At 40.4% G+C, this 18,434-nt stretch overlaps 1 protein-coding gene across 1 annotated transcript in view; it reads right to left on the reverse strand.

The window, feature by feature from the left end:
• Nucleotides 1-18,434, reverse strand: part of LOC126272342 (spatacsin) — a 324,204-nt gene that overhangs the window by 73,482 nt on the left and 232,288 nt on the right. Inside the window, exon 29 of the mRNA XM_049975137.1 lies at nt 2,262-2,423. Within this exon, the coding sequence (XP_049831094.1) occupies nt 2,262-2,423 (162 nt within the window). The remainder of the gene's footprint in view (nt 1-2,261; nt 2,424-18,434) is intronic.

Genomic DNA, 18,434 nt, shown 5'->3' on the forward strand with positions numbered 1-18,434 from the left:
TGTGTTTTGCCCTCCATTCAAGACAAAAAACTTATTACGATCAGTCAAGGTTGACTTAGGACTCTGCAAACTGAGAATTTACCGCATCCCTTGCCAGTGTGGGGAAATATATGTAGGCTAGACCATCCAGCTGGTACTGGAGAGATCCACTGAGCATAAACACCACACAGACAACATACAGCCAACAAAGTCTACTGTGGCACAGCACTGCATCTCCCATGGACATGACATGAACTACAATGGCACAAGGGTTGCAGCAATTGAATTCTGGGATTGGATTCTCAAAGAGGCAGTGGAGATCCAACTGCATGCTCAACTAATAAATAAGCACAGCAGCTTTAAGTTAAGCAAGGTCTGGGATCCAGCCTTCAGTATGATCAAATCACATCAGCAGTCTACATGGACATCTGCTCCTGTGAGGACATCCGAAGGAGGAGACATATTGTCACTATGATGACTCTGATGTGAACAAGGCTGTGACCGCAGAAGGACTGTGGTTCATGATCAGTCACAGGGCACTATGCTTTCCCCACCACAAGGTGCCATGCTTCTCCCACCACCAGCCATGAACTGCACAGGGGCACCAAGACGGAGGCTGGGGTTGGGTGGTAAAGACAATATAGGGTCATCATCCATCAGAGATGAATCAGTCTTCAGGAATGTCTGATGATAGCAATAAGTTGACCTGACAAAATATTGCACCTTCTGGATTAGGCCTCCCAGCTGAATGTCTGGAAATATTCAAAAGCTACATTAACTTTACTTTGAGGATTTGTTACTTATTGTTGACAATATCATGAAAAGGAAAGTTGCCACTCACTATATAGCAGAGATGCTGAGTTGCAGATAGACACAACAAGAAGACTGTCACAGATAAGCTTTCAGCCAGCATGGCCTTCATAAAAAAATGGACGACACACACACTGTGTGTGTGTGTGTGTGTGTGTGTGTGTGTGTGTGTGTGTGTGTGTCATCTATTGTGCCTATCTGCGAATCAGCATCTCCATTATATGGTGAGTGGCAACTTTTCTTTTCATAGTATTGTTACACTCCATCCTGGATTTTCCTTTGTTTGATTATTTCTTTTGAAGCTGTTACCATAGTTGTCTATGTAAATGGATTATCATAATAATCACTAAACATCTGGAGATAAATTTTACCTCATGATAGCTGCCACTCAATGCATGTTCAGCCATGTCTACATTCTACACATAACCCAGCCTGCAGTGCCATTTATACTTAATGATCTTTATGATGAACCTTCCTGTGAACCCAACATAAACTTCTGTACAGGTGCAAGGTATGCAGTATAATGCCAATAATGTTAATACATTGGAGGCATGGTGGCCAAACATGAAGGGAGCAGATCTCGGGGCACTGGGAAGAATATTTTAATCGGTCTTGCTATACATGCACTAAGTTCATGCACTCAAAGAATAGTTGCTATTAAGATTTCTGCTGCTGTTCTTCAGTAGTAAGCAACAGCAATTTCCACAATTAGGGCATTACAATTCATCATGTAGATGGTGTCCACCACATTCCAGGCATTAACTTTTATAGTGTCTCCACTGTTCCCTATTTTTTATTTCTCTCTTCCTTTGTCCCTCAGTTTCCATCTCTTCCTACCTGTTATTATTATTATCACTACTATTACTCTTATTTATTGTATTTTATACTGTATTTTCCCTGTAATAGTTTTTTTCATAATGTTAGTTTGATGCCCTTTGACACAATAACTGGATTATACACCTAAACTTTTCATCAGTTAAAATTCCATTTGAAGGAGCATTCAGCTTGATTTTTATTTATAGGTTTCCTTTAACTGCAGGTTCTGAAGGATTTAACCCTTTTTGTAAAGGTTCTTAGTTCTATAACAGAAGATTCAAAAATGACAGAGTTTACATAGAAAAACATTAAATTTTTTGTCACACAGAAATAATTACATTAACTAAAAATGGGAGTAAATGAAGTTTTTGTGATATATTTAATGACTGATGAGAAATAAGATGAATTTACAATTTGAATCTAATATTTGTAATGAGGATTAATTTAATAATGGGGAAATTGGGAACTGTTTCCAGGTGACAGTAAATGTAATGCTTTCTTATGTAAGCTCTCTCTGACATTTTTCTATCTTCTGTACAAATAATATCTGTGTAAGTCGCACATTGTATTTACCTGTGTTTGTGACATCCATGCCAAGTAAAGAAATAGTACTACAGAAACTAAAGAATCAAAACATACAATAAGTTATAACATACCTTTATATGCAGTTTCCCCTTGACTAGATCCAAATCTATTCGAAACTTCCAACAGCTGTGATCCCAACAATGATGGATTTTCACAAAGTTCCAATATCATATGGAAATTTGCATCTAAATCATAGCCCCATAATCGAACTATATCTGGATTTTGGTTACCACCTGAAAGACATTTCCAAACTTTATCAGTTTCACGGAAAAATATGAGTTACAGCTGTGTATTATAGAATATGATGCCAGAATTTAGTAAGTAAAACTAACAGTTATTTATATTTTTCGGAGGGTGGAGAAAGGCTGAAATAGTGCGGGGATGGGTGATTTAGAGGAACTGAGGGAAAAGAATGTGAGCAAGTGTTTCGCATGTTATTACCAATGTTATTACAAAAACGATATTGTTACATTCCATTGTTTTATCACTAACATCATCAGATGAATCAATTGAACTACAAATGCTTCCACAATGTCTAGCCACAAAATGCGTGTATTTGAACAGATTAGTGTCCAATATACAGTCAACTGTGACAGCAACATTACTATCACACATTTCTATCTCAGTATCCACAATTCTCACTTCTTATCTCCACATCATGTACCCATCACTAACATAAAACAAAATCTAATGCTCATGGTATTCTGCTAGTAGTCATTCATAATATCAAAACTTTCTACAACTTCACTAATGCTGCAATTGCTTTGTAACATACAACTGTTATTATTATTTCACTACAAACAGGCCATCTGAGTACCACGTTCCAACATCAGTTCTTCATTCTTTATTCTTGTCTTTTCTTCCAGTATGCTTTCACAAGAGTCAAGGGGCATGAAAGGGAAGCAGTGGTTGGGAAAGGAGTGAGACAGGGTTGTAGCCTCTCACCGATGTTATTCAATCTGTATATTGAGCAAGCAGTAAAGGAAACAAAAGAAAAATTTGGAGTAGGTATTAAAATTCATGGAGAAGAAGTAAAAACTTTGAGGTTCGCTGATAACATTGTAATTCTGTCAGAGACAGCAAAGGACTTGGAAGAACAGTTGAACGGAATGGACAGTGTCTTGAAAGGAGGATATAAGATGAGCATCAACAAAAGCAAAAGGAGGATAATGGAATGTAGTCGAATTAAGTCGGGTGATGATGAGGGAATTAGATTAGGAAATGAGACACTTGAAGTAGTAAAGGAGTTTTGCTATTTAGGAAGTAAAATAACTGATGATGGTCGAAGTAGAGAGGATATAAAATGTAGACTGGCAATGGCAAGGAAAGTGTTTCTGAAGAAGAGAAATTTGTTAACATCAAATATAGATTTAAGTGTCAGGAAGTCGTTTCTGAAAGTATTTGTATGGAGTGTAGCCATGTATGGAAGTGAAACATGGACGATAACTAGTTTGGACAAGAAGAGAATAGAAGCTTTCGAAATGTGGTGCTACAGAAGAATTTTGAAGATAAGGTGGATAGATCATGTAACTAATGAGGAGGTATTGAATAGCATTGGGGAGAAGTTTGTGGCACAACTTGACTAGAAGAAGGGATTGGTTGGTAGGACATGTTTTGAGGCATCAAGGGATCACAAATTTAGCATTGGAGGGCAGCGTGGAGGGTAAAAATCGTAGAGGGAGACCAAGAGATGAATACACTAAGAAGATTCAGAAGGAAGTAGGTTGCAGTAGGTACTGGGAGATGAAGAAGCTTGCACAGGATAGAGTAGCATGGAGAGCTGCATCAAACCAGTCTCAGGACTGAAGACGACAACAACAACAACAACAACAACAACATGCTTTCATCTGATCACTGTGTTTCTTCTTTCTGTCTTCAGTGAATTTGGAACTAGCCTTCAGCTACCCTGTCTTGGGAGCCTTCCATTTTCAACACTTTTTAGGAAAGGGTTCTCTGTTATTTATGTCTTCCGGTTTTATATTGTTTCTTTCTAAATTGTTTTTGCTTTGTTGACCCAGCTTGTTGTGGACTTCTTACCTCTACAAATACTTGAAAATATTATTAGTTAATTTACTGTCCTGCACTCAAAATAATATCCAAAAAGTATTAATCTTCTTTTTCTTCCTTATGTTTGAAATATATTTTGGTATATCTGAGCATTACTTGCTAATTTCCAACCTTCTGCTGTGTTCTGTGCTCCTAAATTTTCCTTATATTTTACCTTTCTGGTACTTCTAGTTTATCTAAATTACAGTTTAAAGCCAGGAATTTGATGGCACATAGGCATTCTGGCGTAACTACTGTGTTGTAATGCCTTGTTTTTGCATTTTTCAATAGGCAGTTTTTTTTTTTAGATGTGTTTGGTGATACCATATGCTCTCCCCATTTTATGCAACATTACCTCTACTGCAAATTTTTCCAAAGCATTTTCTTGGATTATCCTCCCTAGATATTTGATTTTTTCCCCCTTCCTTATTTGGCCAATATCAGTTTTCAAGAATTCTGGAGCATCCTCAACGATTGTTAAAAATTTGTTTTTTTTTTTTTTTTCTGCAGGAATTCTTAAGCCAGCTCTGCTGGCTATTGATTCCAGGACATATATTTGTATTACAGCAAATGCCACATTTTTGGAAACTACAGCAAAATCATCTGCGAATGCAAGACACCTGATTTTGATCTTTTTGCTTCCTCTTTTTAAGCTTATCAGTGAAACGTTGAGTTCAACAAGTTTATGTTCAGAATTCTCACTGTTTTCTCTAACACACTAATAAAAAGAATTGGGGTAATCCATTACCTTGTCATATACCTATTTTTATTTTGAAAGGCTGTGAAATTTTTCCATATTTTTTACTTTACAGACTGTATCTATAAGTGTTTCACATATTATATTCATCAGTTTAGAATTTACGCTAAATTCTTGCATTATTTTATCTACAGTTTCTCTATCAACAGAATCAAAACTCTTTTTGAAATCTACAAGGATAACTACAATACCCTTTAAATTAAGTAACCTGTAGTGAATTACTGACTTGATAAAATATTTGTTCTGAGAATGACCTTCCCTTACTAAAAAAAACCTTGATATTGACCTATATGACTGTCTAACGTTGTTTCTATTCTGCTTAAAAAAAGCTTGTAAAATACTTTATACGCTACTGACAATAAGGAGATCCCCCTGTAGCTGTTTAGATCCAGTTTATTACCTTTTTTGTGGAATGGATGTATCAAGCCAACTTTCCATTCCTCTGGGATTTGTTCTATTTTCCAGATTTCTTAATAGAGTAAATTTAGCCCATTTGCTAACTTTGGCAAGGACCACTTCAAAAGTTTAGCTGTATCTTCTCCACTTGCTTTGTTATTTTTTAGGGTTTTAATTACTTCAATTTCTTCTGAAGTTGGTGGTAAATCACCTTCCAAATTTTCATTAATATCTGAGGATTCCAGTTCATGACACAGTTCAGGACAGTTCAGAAGCTGATTAAAATATCTTGCTAGTATTTCAAAACTGTCAGTGTTGCTTAACCCAATTCTGCAATTTTCATTTTTGAAAGAGGCATGTGGAGTTTGGTTCCCTTTTTTAATTTTTTACGAAGATTCCATCTATTTCCAAAAGTTTCATCTTTTCAAAGGGTCGTTTGGTATATCTGATTAATCAGGCTGTTCCCTTTCTTTGTTATTTAAATTTATCACAATTTTCAATTTTATTTGAGCATTTACATTTTTCTAACTTTTTAGACCTCTCTGTTGGGGCTGCTTTCCGGATTTAATTCCACAATATTTTTATTTTATTTTTTATCGAGCCAAATTTTTTTTGTGCAGCATTATTAATTGCTTTTGATATTTCTTACCAGTTGCCATGTTCACCCACTTTAATTTCATTTTGATAGTTTTTAACTGATTCTTTTGTTATAGTAACACTGTCTGTATTCTATTTGATTAAGCTATGTGATTTTCTTTGCTTTTTATTGGGTAGGAGCCTGGCATTAATTTTACAGTGATAATGATTCAACATTCCTTACTACTTTCACAATCATTATTTCTATTGTAGTTTTTATGAAATAGCCACATGATCTAACTGAAATTATTATGTTTAACAATATTATTGTTATTGTCAATGTTGGTTAACTTTATCAAGGGGGGGTTGTTTGGGGAAGGAGACCAGACAGCTAGGTCATCGGTCTCATCGGATTAGGGAAGGAAGTCGGCCGTGCCCTTTCAAGGGAACCATCCCGGCATTTGCCTGGATCGATTTAGGGAAATCACGGAAAACCTAAATCAGGATGGCCGGACGCGGGACTGAACCGTCGTCCTCCTGAATGCGAGTCCAGTGTCTAACCACTGCGCCACCTCGCTCGGTCTTCATCAAGGCAAAAAGAAATTAAAGACATTAGCTACCAGTGGGCACCAGCTTAAATCAATGGGGAAAGTTGAATATTTGTGTCAGACTGGGATTTGAACCCCGGTTTCCTGCATACTACGCAGATGCACTTACCACTACGCCATATGGACACAGTAGCCATCGCAATCGCATGGACTACCCTAGCACACCTCCTTTCTCAACTTATCCACACACTATTCATGTAGTGTCCCTTGCCCATTGTCCTCATTACTCACAGCATTTTGCCAACACCTGTAAGAGTTTGAGTGTAGTGTGCATCTACAGTCAAAAGCTCATTGGCCATCCTAGTCTTAATCCTATGTGTGGTGCCTGGTCTTCCGGACATGTCCAAAACAACAGACACCACATAGAAATGGTTAATTTTATATTTAACATTTGTTGGCTCATTTTAATTGGTAATCAATGTCTTTTTATTTCTTTATTGAGCATACATCTGGTACTTAACACATCAAAAAGCTTGAAAAGTCATTAACCCCCCTCCCTCCCCAAAGACAGAACAGTGAACTCCATTTATTTGCATCTAGAGTAAATTTCACAAGAAAGTGTGACACAGTATTCCTAATATATGGGTTGTAGGTACCCGAGATGAGACATCATTACTAGCCTGGTATTCACCTAATGGGATGTGAGAACCTGCCATAAAAACCACATCCAGGCTGACTGGCACACTGGTCCTTGTTCTAAATCTGCTGCACAGATTTTAACCTGGCAGGTGTACCTCTCTGTCCTAAAAGCCAACACAATAAAATATATGGCTATCTGGACAGGTAAAACAAAATAAAAAATAAAAATAAAATAAATAAATAAAATTATTTGATATGACCTAATGCAGAATTTCAATTACACGTTAAGATACAACATAGGGAGGTGGAACAGATCCATTTGCTCTGACAACATGCATAACATAAATAATATCTTCTTTTGAAAAGGATGGTTGCTACTCACCATACAGCGAAGATGCTGAGTCACAGACAGGCACAATAAAAAACACTGTCATAAAGTAAGATTTCAGCCAACAAGGCCTTTGTTGGAAACACACACACACACACACACACACACACACACACACACACACACACACACAAATCAATACACACTCCTGGAAATGCAACTCACATACATATTACCATGTCTCTGGCTGCTGAGGCCAGACTGTGAGCAGCAGTGTATAACGGAAGAGCCAACTTGGTGGTGGGGGTAAGGAGGACACTGAGGTGGGAAGGGGAAGGGGCAGCTAGGTGCAGTCGGGAAGTTAGATGGAGGGCAGGGGGGCAGGGGGTAGTGGGACAGGAGAGAAGAAAAAAGACTGTGGATGTGTTGGTGGAATGAGGGCTATGTATTGCTAAAATCGTAACAGAAGGGGCTAGATGGGTAAGGACAATGACTAACAAACGTTGTGACCAGGAGGGTTATGGGAAAATATGATGTATTGTAGGGAGAGTACTTGCACATGTGCAATTCTGAAAAGTTGGTGTTGGTGGGAAGGATCGAGATGGCAAAGGCTATGAAGCAGTCACTGAAATAAAGAACATAGTTTTTGGTGGCATGCTCAGCAATGGGATGGTCTGCTGTTTCTTGGACACAGTTTGTCAGTGACCATGTTACATAAGGTTTGTTGACTGACATGTCCATGTAGAATGCAGCACAGTGGTTGCAGCTTTGCTTGTAGATCAGATGACTGGTTGCGCAGGTAGCCCTGCTTTGATGGGGTAGGTGATGTTAGTGACCGAACTGGAGTAGGTGGTGGTGGGATAAATGTAAGGGACAGGTCTTATATCTAGGTCTATGGCAGGTGTTGAGGTAAGGGACTGGGAGCAGGGGTTATGTAAGGATGGACGAGTATATTGTGTAGGTTCAGTGGACGGTGGAATAACACTTTGGAAGGGGTGGGAAGGATAATGGGTAGGACATTTCTCATTTCAGGGCATGACAAGAGGTAATCGAAAAGCTGGAGGAGAATGTAATTAAGTTGCTCCAGTCCTGGGTGGTACTGAGTTACAAAGGGAATGCTCCTCTGTGGCTGCACTGTGGGACTATGGGAGGTGATGGGTGACTGGAGAGATAAGGCACAGGAGAGTTGTTTTTGTACAAGGGCGGGAAGCTAATTATGATCTGTGAAGGCCTCACTGAGACCCTTGTCACTGCAGATGTGCAGCCACAGATGGTTAGGCTGTATGGAAGTGACTTCTTGGTGTGGAATGAATGGAAGCTATAGATTTCTAAGACTGCTTCACAGCCTATGCCACCTGGATCCTTCCCACAAACAACAGCTTTTCTTAATTGCGCAGGTGGGAACTCTCTCTGCAATATACCCTACATTCCTACAACACTTCTGGCCTCAACCTGTTGTTGTTGTTGTGGTCTTCAGTCCCGAGACTGGTTTGATGCAGCTGTCCATGCTACTCTATCCTGTGTAAGGTTCCTCATCTCCCAGTACGTACTGCAGCTTACATACTTCTAAATCTGCTTAGTGTATTCATCTCTTGGTCTCTATGATTTTTACCCTCCACGCTGCCCTCCAGTGCCAAATTGGTGATACCTTGATGCCTTAGAACATGTCCTACCAACCGATCCCTTCTTCTAGTCAAGTTGTACCAGAAACACCTCTTCTCCCCAATTCTATTCAATACCTCCTCGTTAGTTATGTGATCTACTCATCTAATCTTCAGCATTCTTCTGTAGCACCACATTTTGAAAGCTTCTATTCTCTTCTAGTCCAAACTATTTATAGTCCATGTTTCACTTCCATACATGACTACACTCCATTCAAATACTTTCAGAAACGTCTTCCTGACTCTTAAATCTATACTTGATGTTAACAAATTTCTCTTCTTCAGAAATGCTTACCTTGCACTGACAGTCTACCTTTTATATCCTCTCTATTTTGACCATCATCAGCTATTTTGCTCCCCAAATAGCAAAACTGCTTTACTACTTTAAGTGTCTCATTTCCTAATCTAATTCCCTCAGCATCACCCGACATAATTCGACTACATTCCATTATCCTCGTTTTGATTTTGTTGATGTTCATCTTATATCCTCCTTTCAAGACACTGTCCATTTCGTTCAACTGCTCTTCCACCCCTTTGCTGTCTCTGACAGAATTACAATGTCATCGGGAGAACCTCAAAGTTTTTATTTCTTCTCCATGGATTTTAATACCTATTCCGAATTTTTCTTTTGTTTCCTTTATTGCTTACTCAATATACAAATTGAATAACATTGGGGAGAGGCTACAACCCTGTCTTACACCCATCCCAACCACTGCTTCCCTTTCATGCCCCTCAACTCTTATAACTGCCATCTGGTTTCTGTACAAATTGTAAATAGCCTTTCGCTCCCTGTATTTTACCCCTGACACCTTCAGAATTTGAAAGAGAGAATTCCAGTCAACATTGTCAAAAGCTTTCTCTAAGTCTCAAAATGCTAGAAGTGTAAGTTTGCCTTTTCTTAATCTAGCTTCTAAAATAAGTCGTAGGGTCAGTATTGCCTCACGTGTTCCCATATTTCTATGGAATCCAAACTGATCTTCCCCGAGGTCGGCTTTTACCAGTTTTTTCATTCATCTGTAAATAATTCGCGTTAGTATTTTGCAGCTGTGACTTATTAAACTGATAGTTCGGTAATTTTCACATCTGTCAACGCCTGCATTCTTTGGGATTGGAATTATTATATTCTTCTTGAAATCTGAGGGTATTTCACCTGTCTCATACATCTTGCTCGCCAGATGGTAGAGTTTTGTCAGGACTGGCTCTCCCAAGGCTGTCAGTAGTTCTAATGGAATATTGTCTACTCCCGGCCCTTGTTTCGACTCAGGTCTTTCAGTGCTCTATCAAACTCTTCACGATGTATCATATCTCCCATTTCATCTTCATCTACATCCTTTTCCATTTCTATAACACTGCCCTCAACTACATCGCCCTTGTACAACCCTCTATATATTGCTTCCACCTTTCTGCTTTCCCTTCTTTGCTTAGAACTGGGTTTTCATCTGAGCTCTTAATGTTCATACAAGTGGTTCTCTTATCTCCAAAGGTCTCTTTAATTATCCTGCAGGCAGTATCTATCTTACCCCTAGTGAGATGTGCCTCTACATCCTTACATTTGTCCTCTATCCATTCCTGCTTAGCCATTTTGCACTTCCTGTCGATCTCATTTTTGAGACGTTTGTATTCCTTTTTGCCTGCTTCACTTACTGCATTTTTGTATTTTCTCCTTTCATCAATTAAATTCAATATTCCTTCTGTTACCCAAGGATTTCTACTCACCCTCATCTTTTTACCTACTTGATAATCTGCTGCCATCACTACTTTATCCCTCCAAGGTACCCATTGTTCTTCTACTGTATTTCTTTCCCCCATTCTTGTCAATTGTTCCCTTATGCTCTCCCTGAAACTCTGTGCAACCTCTGGTTCTTTCTGTTTATCCAGGTCGCATCTCCTAGAATTTCCACCTTTTTGCAGTTTCTTCAGTTTTAATCTACAGTTCATAACCAATAGATTGTGGTAGAGTCCACATCTGCCCCTGGAAATGTCTTACAATTTAAAACCTGGTTCCTAAATCTCTGTCTTATCATTATATAATCTATCTGAAACCTTTTAGTATCTTCGGGAATATTCCATGTATACAACCATCTTTTATGATTCTTGAACCAAGTGTTAGCTATGATTAAGTTATGCTCTGTGCAAAATTCCACCAGGCGGCTTCCTCTTTCATTTCTTACCCCAATCCATATTTGTCTACTACATTTCCTTCTCTTCCTTTTCCTACCATAGAATTCCGTTGTGGTTGTACCTACGGTACGGCTATCTGTATCACTGAGGCATGCAAGCCTCCCCACCAACGGCAAGGTATATGGTTCATGGGGGGGGCTGAAACTATATTAGTCATTATCCTTACCCATCTAACACCTCCCCTATTCCCATTCCAGAAGTATACAGCCCTCATTCCACCAAAGCATGCACAGCCCTTTTACTTCTCAACTTTTATACTACTCCCTCCCCCCTACCTGCACCCCCTCTCGCACCCAAATCACTGCATGCTCCATCTAACCTCTCGACAGTACCTAGTTGCCCTACCCTCTCTGCATATCGTCCCTGTACACTCCCAAATGCAGCACTTCACCATCCCCCACACCTACCATGCTATCCCCTCTCCTTCCTGCCCCACCATCCTCCTTACTCCCACTGCCTGGATGCCTCTCCCATTATGTGCTGCTGCTTACAGTCTGGCCTCAGCAGCCACAGATTGTGGTCATGTGTGTGTGTGTTGCACATGCGCGCGCGCGCGTGTGTGTGTGTGTGTGTGTGTGTGTGTGTGTGTGTGTGTGTGTGTTATATTTCTGAAAAGGCCTTTTGGTTTAAAGCTCACTTTCTGACTGTCTTTGTGTTGTGCCTGTCTGTGACTCAGCATCTCAACTATATGATGAGTAGCAACTACCCTTTTCATAACATTGCTGCTTTCCGTACTGGATTTCCCATTGTTCAATTTTGCCGGCCAACTTTTCTTCCATTCTCTAACCCAGTGTTGTTTCCCTTTGTTACTATTTTTAATACATTACTAAACACAGCGTCTGTCCTCCTCTCTCTTCTTTCTTGTGTTTCTTTAGTCGCTTTACAAACCACACTGCATGCTCTAATTATGAGCCACATTGTATCAACTGACTCAGCAGCATGCAACAGACAGCTACAAGTCTGCACTGATTGTTGTTGCAGCATCTCATGTCCCACATTGCTCCCGCTGATATCAGTAATCCTATACCAACAAATTGATCACTTTTCCTTTGTCACTCTCGTTTATTTTCAAGTGTTATTTCCCTACTTTCCTGTGCCACACTAACTTGTATCTCATCCTACTAATTCCTTCCCACCCACTACTCCTTCTAGTCTGTATTCCAGTTCGCACCTACTAATTTCACGTAATCTATTCACACCTGCTGTCCCCCTCAACAATTATTCACACACAGACCTGCTAACCATATTAAACTCCTTTTAGTTATTTTTTCTTTGATTTCATTGTGTCTTCACACCAATTTTTGTTGGTATCTGCCTTTCCGTATTGGCCTACTCTCTCAGATTTCAACTTGCTTCCTCTCACTTTAGCAGTTCCATTCTTTATGCAATTTTTCCCTTGGATTGGAGTGTTTTTTTTTTTTTTTTTTTTTTTTTTTTTTTAATATATTTCTACATTATTTATGTTTCTGTATGCATTTTCATCCGCCACCATGCATTCTTGCTTTGTCCATCTGCATCACTGGAGGTAAGTTTCTTTATACCTAGAAAGAATCAAGTGGCACATACTGTTCCTGCATTGTTGCTTAGCTCAAGGTATCCCTCCAAATGGCCTTACCATCAATAACTCATCTCTGGCTGCCACCCTTCCTTTGAGAATGTCCTCCATCCGTTCAGATTCTGCCAATTCTTAACCCTCACCAATATAGTCCTGTAAAACCATATCAATCAGGCCCAAAACTACTTCCAAAACCACCTCTCCATCCACCACAAAATTCTCCCGCAATGCAATACCAAATTCTTGGATCCTATATCACACATTGAAACTCTTGCCTTCCAGAAATGAGAGCAACATGCACAGTGCCACCTCAAAAAACACCCTGTTCACTTCCTACTACAACTATCCACCACTGTCCACCATCTCTACAACAGCCTCCAAACCGCCCCCACATTCCCTCATAACTGACAAAACCTGTCTCATAGTCCTACTACATTTACGCTGCCCTCAAAAACTCCCACCATCAAACAGAATCGAGAACCTAAACAAACCCGAAACACAGTCATGAACCTTTCCTCCAAAAGCCTTAGACCCACAGAAGTATCGGTCCTTACCAAAGATCTCATATTTTGCTCCACTCCCAAATTCAAAATGCAGGACTTGTTAAAGACCTTCTCTCCTTCTCCTGGTGCCTACAGTGGAAACTTCCCCCCCCCCCCCCCCCCCCCCCGCCCCCCACCACCAACCCTAGCAATCAGACTTGACCACAAACCAATACTGAACCCTGCCCAACTCACTTCACTCCCCCATCCAATCATGATCTATCCCCACTGCCCTCCCATCTCCCATCACCCCTGTTAACTTTCCAGAATTTCTTAACCTCGAACTTTGCCTCACCATGATTCGCCATATCCCTCAACATGGAAACTAACCCAAAAAGAACCACAGTACACCACCTAACAACTGATCTCCAGCTTATAATCCTACCTGCTAACAAAGGCTCCACCTCTGTTGCTTTGAAGCGAAATGAATACCTGGCAGAAGAATTCCCCAGCTGTCAGATTCATCTTTCAACAAACCGTGCCACAAAGACCCCATTCCAGAAATCCAGCAGGATCTCCAGTCTCTCCTCAAATCCTTACCCCAATCCCAGAACCTTTTCCAGAGTCCATCTCTCTCCTCAGCCCTACCACTCCCCACATCCCTACCTTATAAATGCTTCCTAAAGTCCATAAACCCAATCACTCTAGGACACCCTATTTTGGTCAGTTACTGTGGCCCCATTGAGAGGATCTCTGCTTTCGTAGACCAATGTCTTCAGCCTATTACCTTCAATCTACCCTCATATATAAAAGATACCAACCATTTCTGCTACCAACTCTCCACAGTTCCTGTTCCTTTACCATATGGTGGACTGATCGTTACTATTAATGCCACCTCCCTTACACTAACACCCATAATGCCCATGAACACTAGCTTTCCCAATGTCTGACAATATTCCACACCTACAACCTCCTTTCTAGTCACAATGACCAACTGTACCCCACCACAATTACTTCTCCTTTGAAGGCATTACCTACAAACCAATCCAGGATATGGTTATGAGTACCCACATGGCACTATCCTATGCCAACCTGTTCATGGGCAATCTAAACAACCAGAATCACAAACATCTCACCTGGTTCAGATTTACTGATGACATCTTAATGATCTGGATTGAGGGTGAGGACACCCTATCCATATTCCTCCAGAACCTCAACACCTGCTCCCCCATTCGCTTCACTTGGTCTTAAGCAACACAGCAAGCCACCTCTGTCAATGTTGAGCTTCACCTCAAAGATGGCTACATCTGTACCTCTCTCCATATCAAATCTACCAACCACCAGCAATAGTTCCACTTCAACAGCTGCCACCCATTTTGCACCAAGACGTCACTTGCGTACAGCACAGCCAACTGCAGTCTTTGCATTTGCAGTGTTGAGTGGTCCCTCTCAAAATATATTGAGGGTCTGACTGTCTCACTGAGGCCTTCACAGAGTATAATTAACCTTCCAACTTTGTACGGAAAGATATAGGTGTTCATTCTTCCCGTGCGCTATATGAGATTGGAACAATAGAGAATTGTGGAGGTGGTTTGATGAACCCTCTGCCAGGCACTTAAATGTGATTTGCAGAGTATCCATGTAGATGTATAAAAACATATCTCCCATGCCTTACCTCTCCAGTCACCCATCACCTCCCAAAGTCACACCATCCAGCCTCAAAGGAGCCCTCATGATTCCATATCAGCCACAACTGGAGCAACTGAATCACATTCCCCACCAGGGCTTTGACTATTCCTCATTGTGCACTGTAATGAGGACTGTCCTACCCACTATCCTTCCCACCCCTTCCACAGTGGTATTCCTCTACCTACTGAAGCTACATGATATTCTCATCCATCCCCACATAATCCCTGTTCCAAAATCCTTGCGCTATAGCTCATATTCCTGTAATAGATTTAGAAGCAAGACCTGTCCTGTACATCATTCCACTGCGACCAACTCCAGTCCAGTCACATGCATCGCCTATCCCATCAAAGGCAGGGGTCCCTGTGAAACTAATCATGTGATGTACAAGCTCAGCTGCAACCACTTTGCTGCATTCTATGTGGACATGACAACCAACACACTGACTGTCTGCATAAATGGCCACTGACAAACTGTGGCCAAGAAACAACTGGACCAACCAGTTGTTGAGCATTCTGCCCAACAGACAATCTTCATTTCAATGATTGCTACACAGCATGTGCTATATGGATCCTTCCCACAAACACCAGCTTTTCTGAATTCCACAGGTGGGGGAACTCTCCCTGCAATATATCCTTTGTTCCCGTGACCACTCTCACCTCAATCTTCAGTAGTCATTGTCCTTACCCATCTAGCCAATTCGCTGTTCCCATTCCAACACTACACACCCCTCATTCCACCAACACACACAAAGTCTTTTTACTTCTTTTTTTTCTGCTACCCCTGCCCTCTGTCCAATTTCCCAACTGCCCCTAGCTGCCCTACCCTCTCTCCATCTTGTCCCTTTATGCTCCCACAAGCAGCACTTTACCATTGCCCACCTCTACCCTGCTATCCATCCCCCTCCCTGCTCCAGCCTGCTTCTTATCCCCACCACCCAGTTCCCTCTCCCATTATGCAATGCTGCTGCTATTCACAGATGGCCTCAGCAGCCTCAAATTGTGGTCATGTGTGAAGAAGTTACTTTTGTGTATGTGTGTGAGGGGGGGTCTATTTCTGTTGAAGGCCTTGTTGGCCGAAAGCTCACTTTCTGACAGTCTTTTTTGTGTGCCCATCTGTGACTCAGCATCTCCACTATATAGTGAGTATCAATTATCCTTTTCATAATATTTTTACATTCCATCCTGGATTTCCCATTGTTTAATAGGTTTTTTCCATTTTCATTTTCTTGTTTTCATGTTGTGTTCTTCAGTCTGAAGATTAATTTGAAGTAGCTCTCTGTGCTACTCTATCCTGTGCAACCCTCTTCATCTCTGAATAACTATTGCAACCTACACCCTTCTGAATATGCTTACTGTATTAGTCCGCTGGTCTCCCTCTACAATTTTGACATTCACCCCCCCCCCCCCCCCCCCAACACTCACACATATACACAGTTCCCTCCATTACTAAATTGATGACTCTGAATGTGTCCTATCAACTTATTTAGATCTCCTCATTAATTATGTGATCTACCCATCTAATTGTCAGTATTCTTACACTCAGTTGTGGACTCTGCCTTCTTTTCTAAGGTTCAGAGTGAATTTATATACTGTAGTAGTAAGACACTCAACGAGATCGAACCCATCATAAAGAAGGTGACTGGGAATTCCCAGCGAGTCAAAACTAAAGGCTTTTAAATAAAATAGTCTAAAATCGCTTGTACAGTGTTAAAATTTAAAATACACTAATCAGGTGGCTAATTTAGTTGTGATACAAGCATCAACTGACCATTAAAACTCCATGATAACAGCTGGAGAGAGTGGCAAGGAGCAGCCCGCTATATAGAGATGACAAACACTGTATTTATCATCACTACATAGTGAGCTGTCCACTGAGTGATGAGGAGCAGCTCACTATATAGAGGCAACAAACACTGTATTTATTGTTGCTACATAGTGGGCTGCTCCATGCCACTCTCTCTAACCATAATCATGGAGTTTTAATGGTCTGATGATGATTGTACTATGATCAAAACTGATCACCTGATTAATAAATTTCAATGACTTGCATGTGATCCTAGACTATTGTTGTAATTGTTTTATTCTTATTTTTTATCGCTGTTCCAGCAGATGAACAGCAGTTATCTAGTAAAACTGAGGGGGCAGCAGCTTTACGAAGTAGCAGCTTACTCTCTAATTAAGTTCCTCATTTGTGTGGCGATATTGTGCATAGTTGCTTTCCAATTCCTGAGTGTATTTTTACTCCATCATTACAACTACAACAAAATGCATGTTTTTCTCATGAAATGTGTTTTGCTACACTGAAGCAAAACATTATCAGTAGTGGTAATTCCAGCTTGGTTTCTCCTCTACAGCAGGAAGTGCTATCTGCTAGTATGTCTTTGGTTTCTTTCTTCATTAGACACTTGATACTTGTAGTCTAATTTTTGGCTGCTTTGCTGAATTATGTTTTTTTATGTCTTACATAGCACACTTTTTTATACACCACTGTTTACTGTAATAGTGGTGTATGAAAAAATGTGCTGTGTAAAATGTAAAAAATGCATTGTTCTACAAAGCAGTGGAAAATCAGACTTCCTGAGAAACCAAGCAGAAATTACCACCATTGATGATACTTTACTTCAATGGAGTGAAACATATCTCATGAGAAAAACATGCACTTGCTTGTAGTTGTAGTGATGGAACAAAAACACCATCAGCAATTACATCCTACGATGGGTTGCCGAAAAAGTAATGCACCACATTTTTTCCTCAGTCAAAAACAATGCTACAAATGTGAAATGTTATGTGTGTATTATTTGAAGCCTCCTGAGTGAGCACACCAAGTTTCAATCACTTCAAACAGATAGTGTAGATGCAGGATAGCTTCAAAATGGTGTTCATAGATGATGTAAGTTACAAGAAACATGCCTTCAGTGAATTTATCATTACAGAGAAAGAAACTGTGGGGAATATTCACAAATGCTTGTGCAAAGTCTACAGAGCATTTGCTGTTGATAGAAGTTCCATTAGTAGCTAGGCACAGAGAATGAGATCATCATAAGGTGGTTCAGTAGAGCTCCACAATTTGCAGTGGTCGGGGAGACCATCCACAGCTGTCACACCTGACATGTTGCAGCAGAGTGATGTCATCGTTCACAACGACAAGCACATTATGACCCAGCAGTTGGCGCTGCATCTGTCAATCAGCAAAGGAAGTTCACATAGTGAGCACTGGCTCTGCCACCATGAAAAGGATTGGTACCGACAGGGCATACATGCCCTTGTTTCGCATTGGAGGAAGGCCATAGAATGGGATGGAGATTACGTGGAAAAATAGGGTGTGTAGATAAAATACCATTCTTTCGAGAGTGTATGTTCGATAAATAATTGTTGAAGAAAAAAATA

The sequence above is a fragment of the Schistocerca gregaria genome, chromosome 5, assembly GCF_023897955.1.
Source record: "Schistocerca gregaria isolate iqSchGreg1 chromosome 5, iqSchGreg1.2, whole genome shotgun sequence".
Lineage (NCBI taxonomy): Eukaryota > Metazoa > Arthropoda > Insecta > Orthoptera > Acrididae > Schistocerca > Schistocerca gregaria.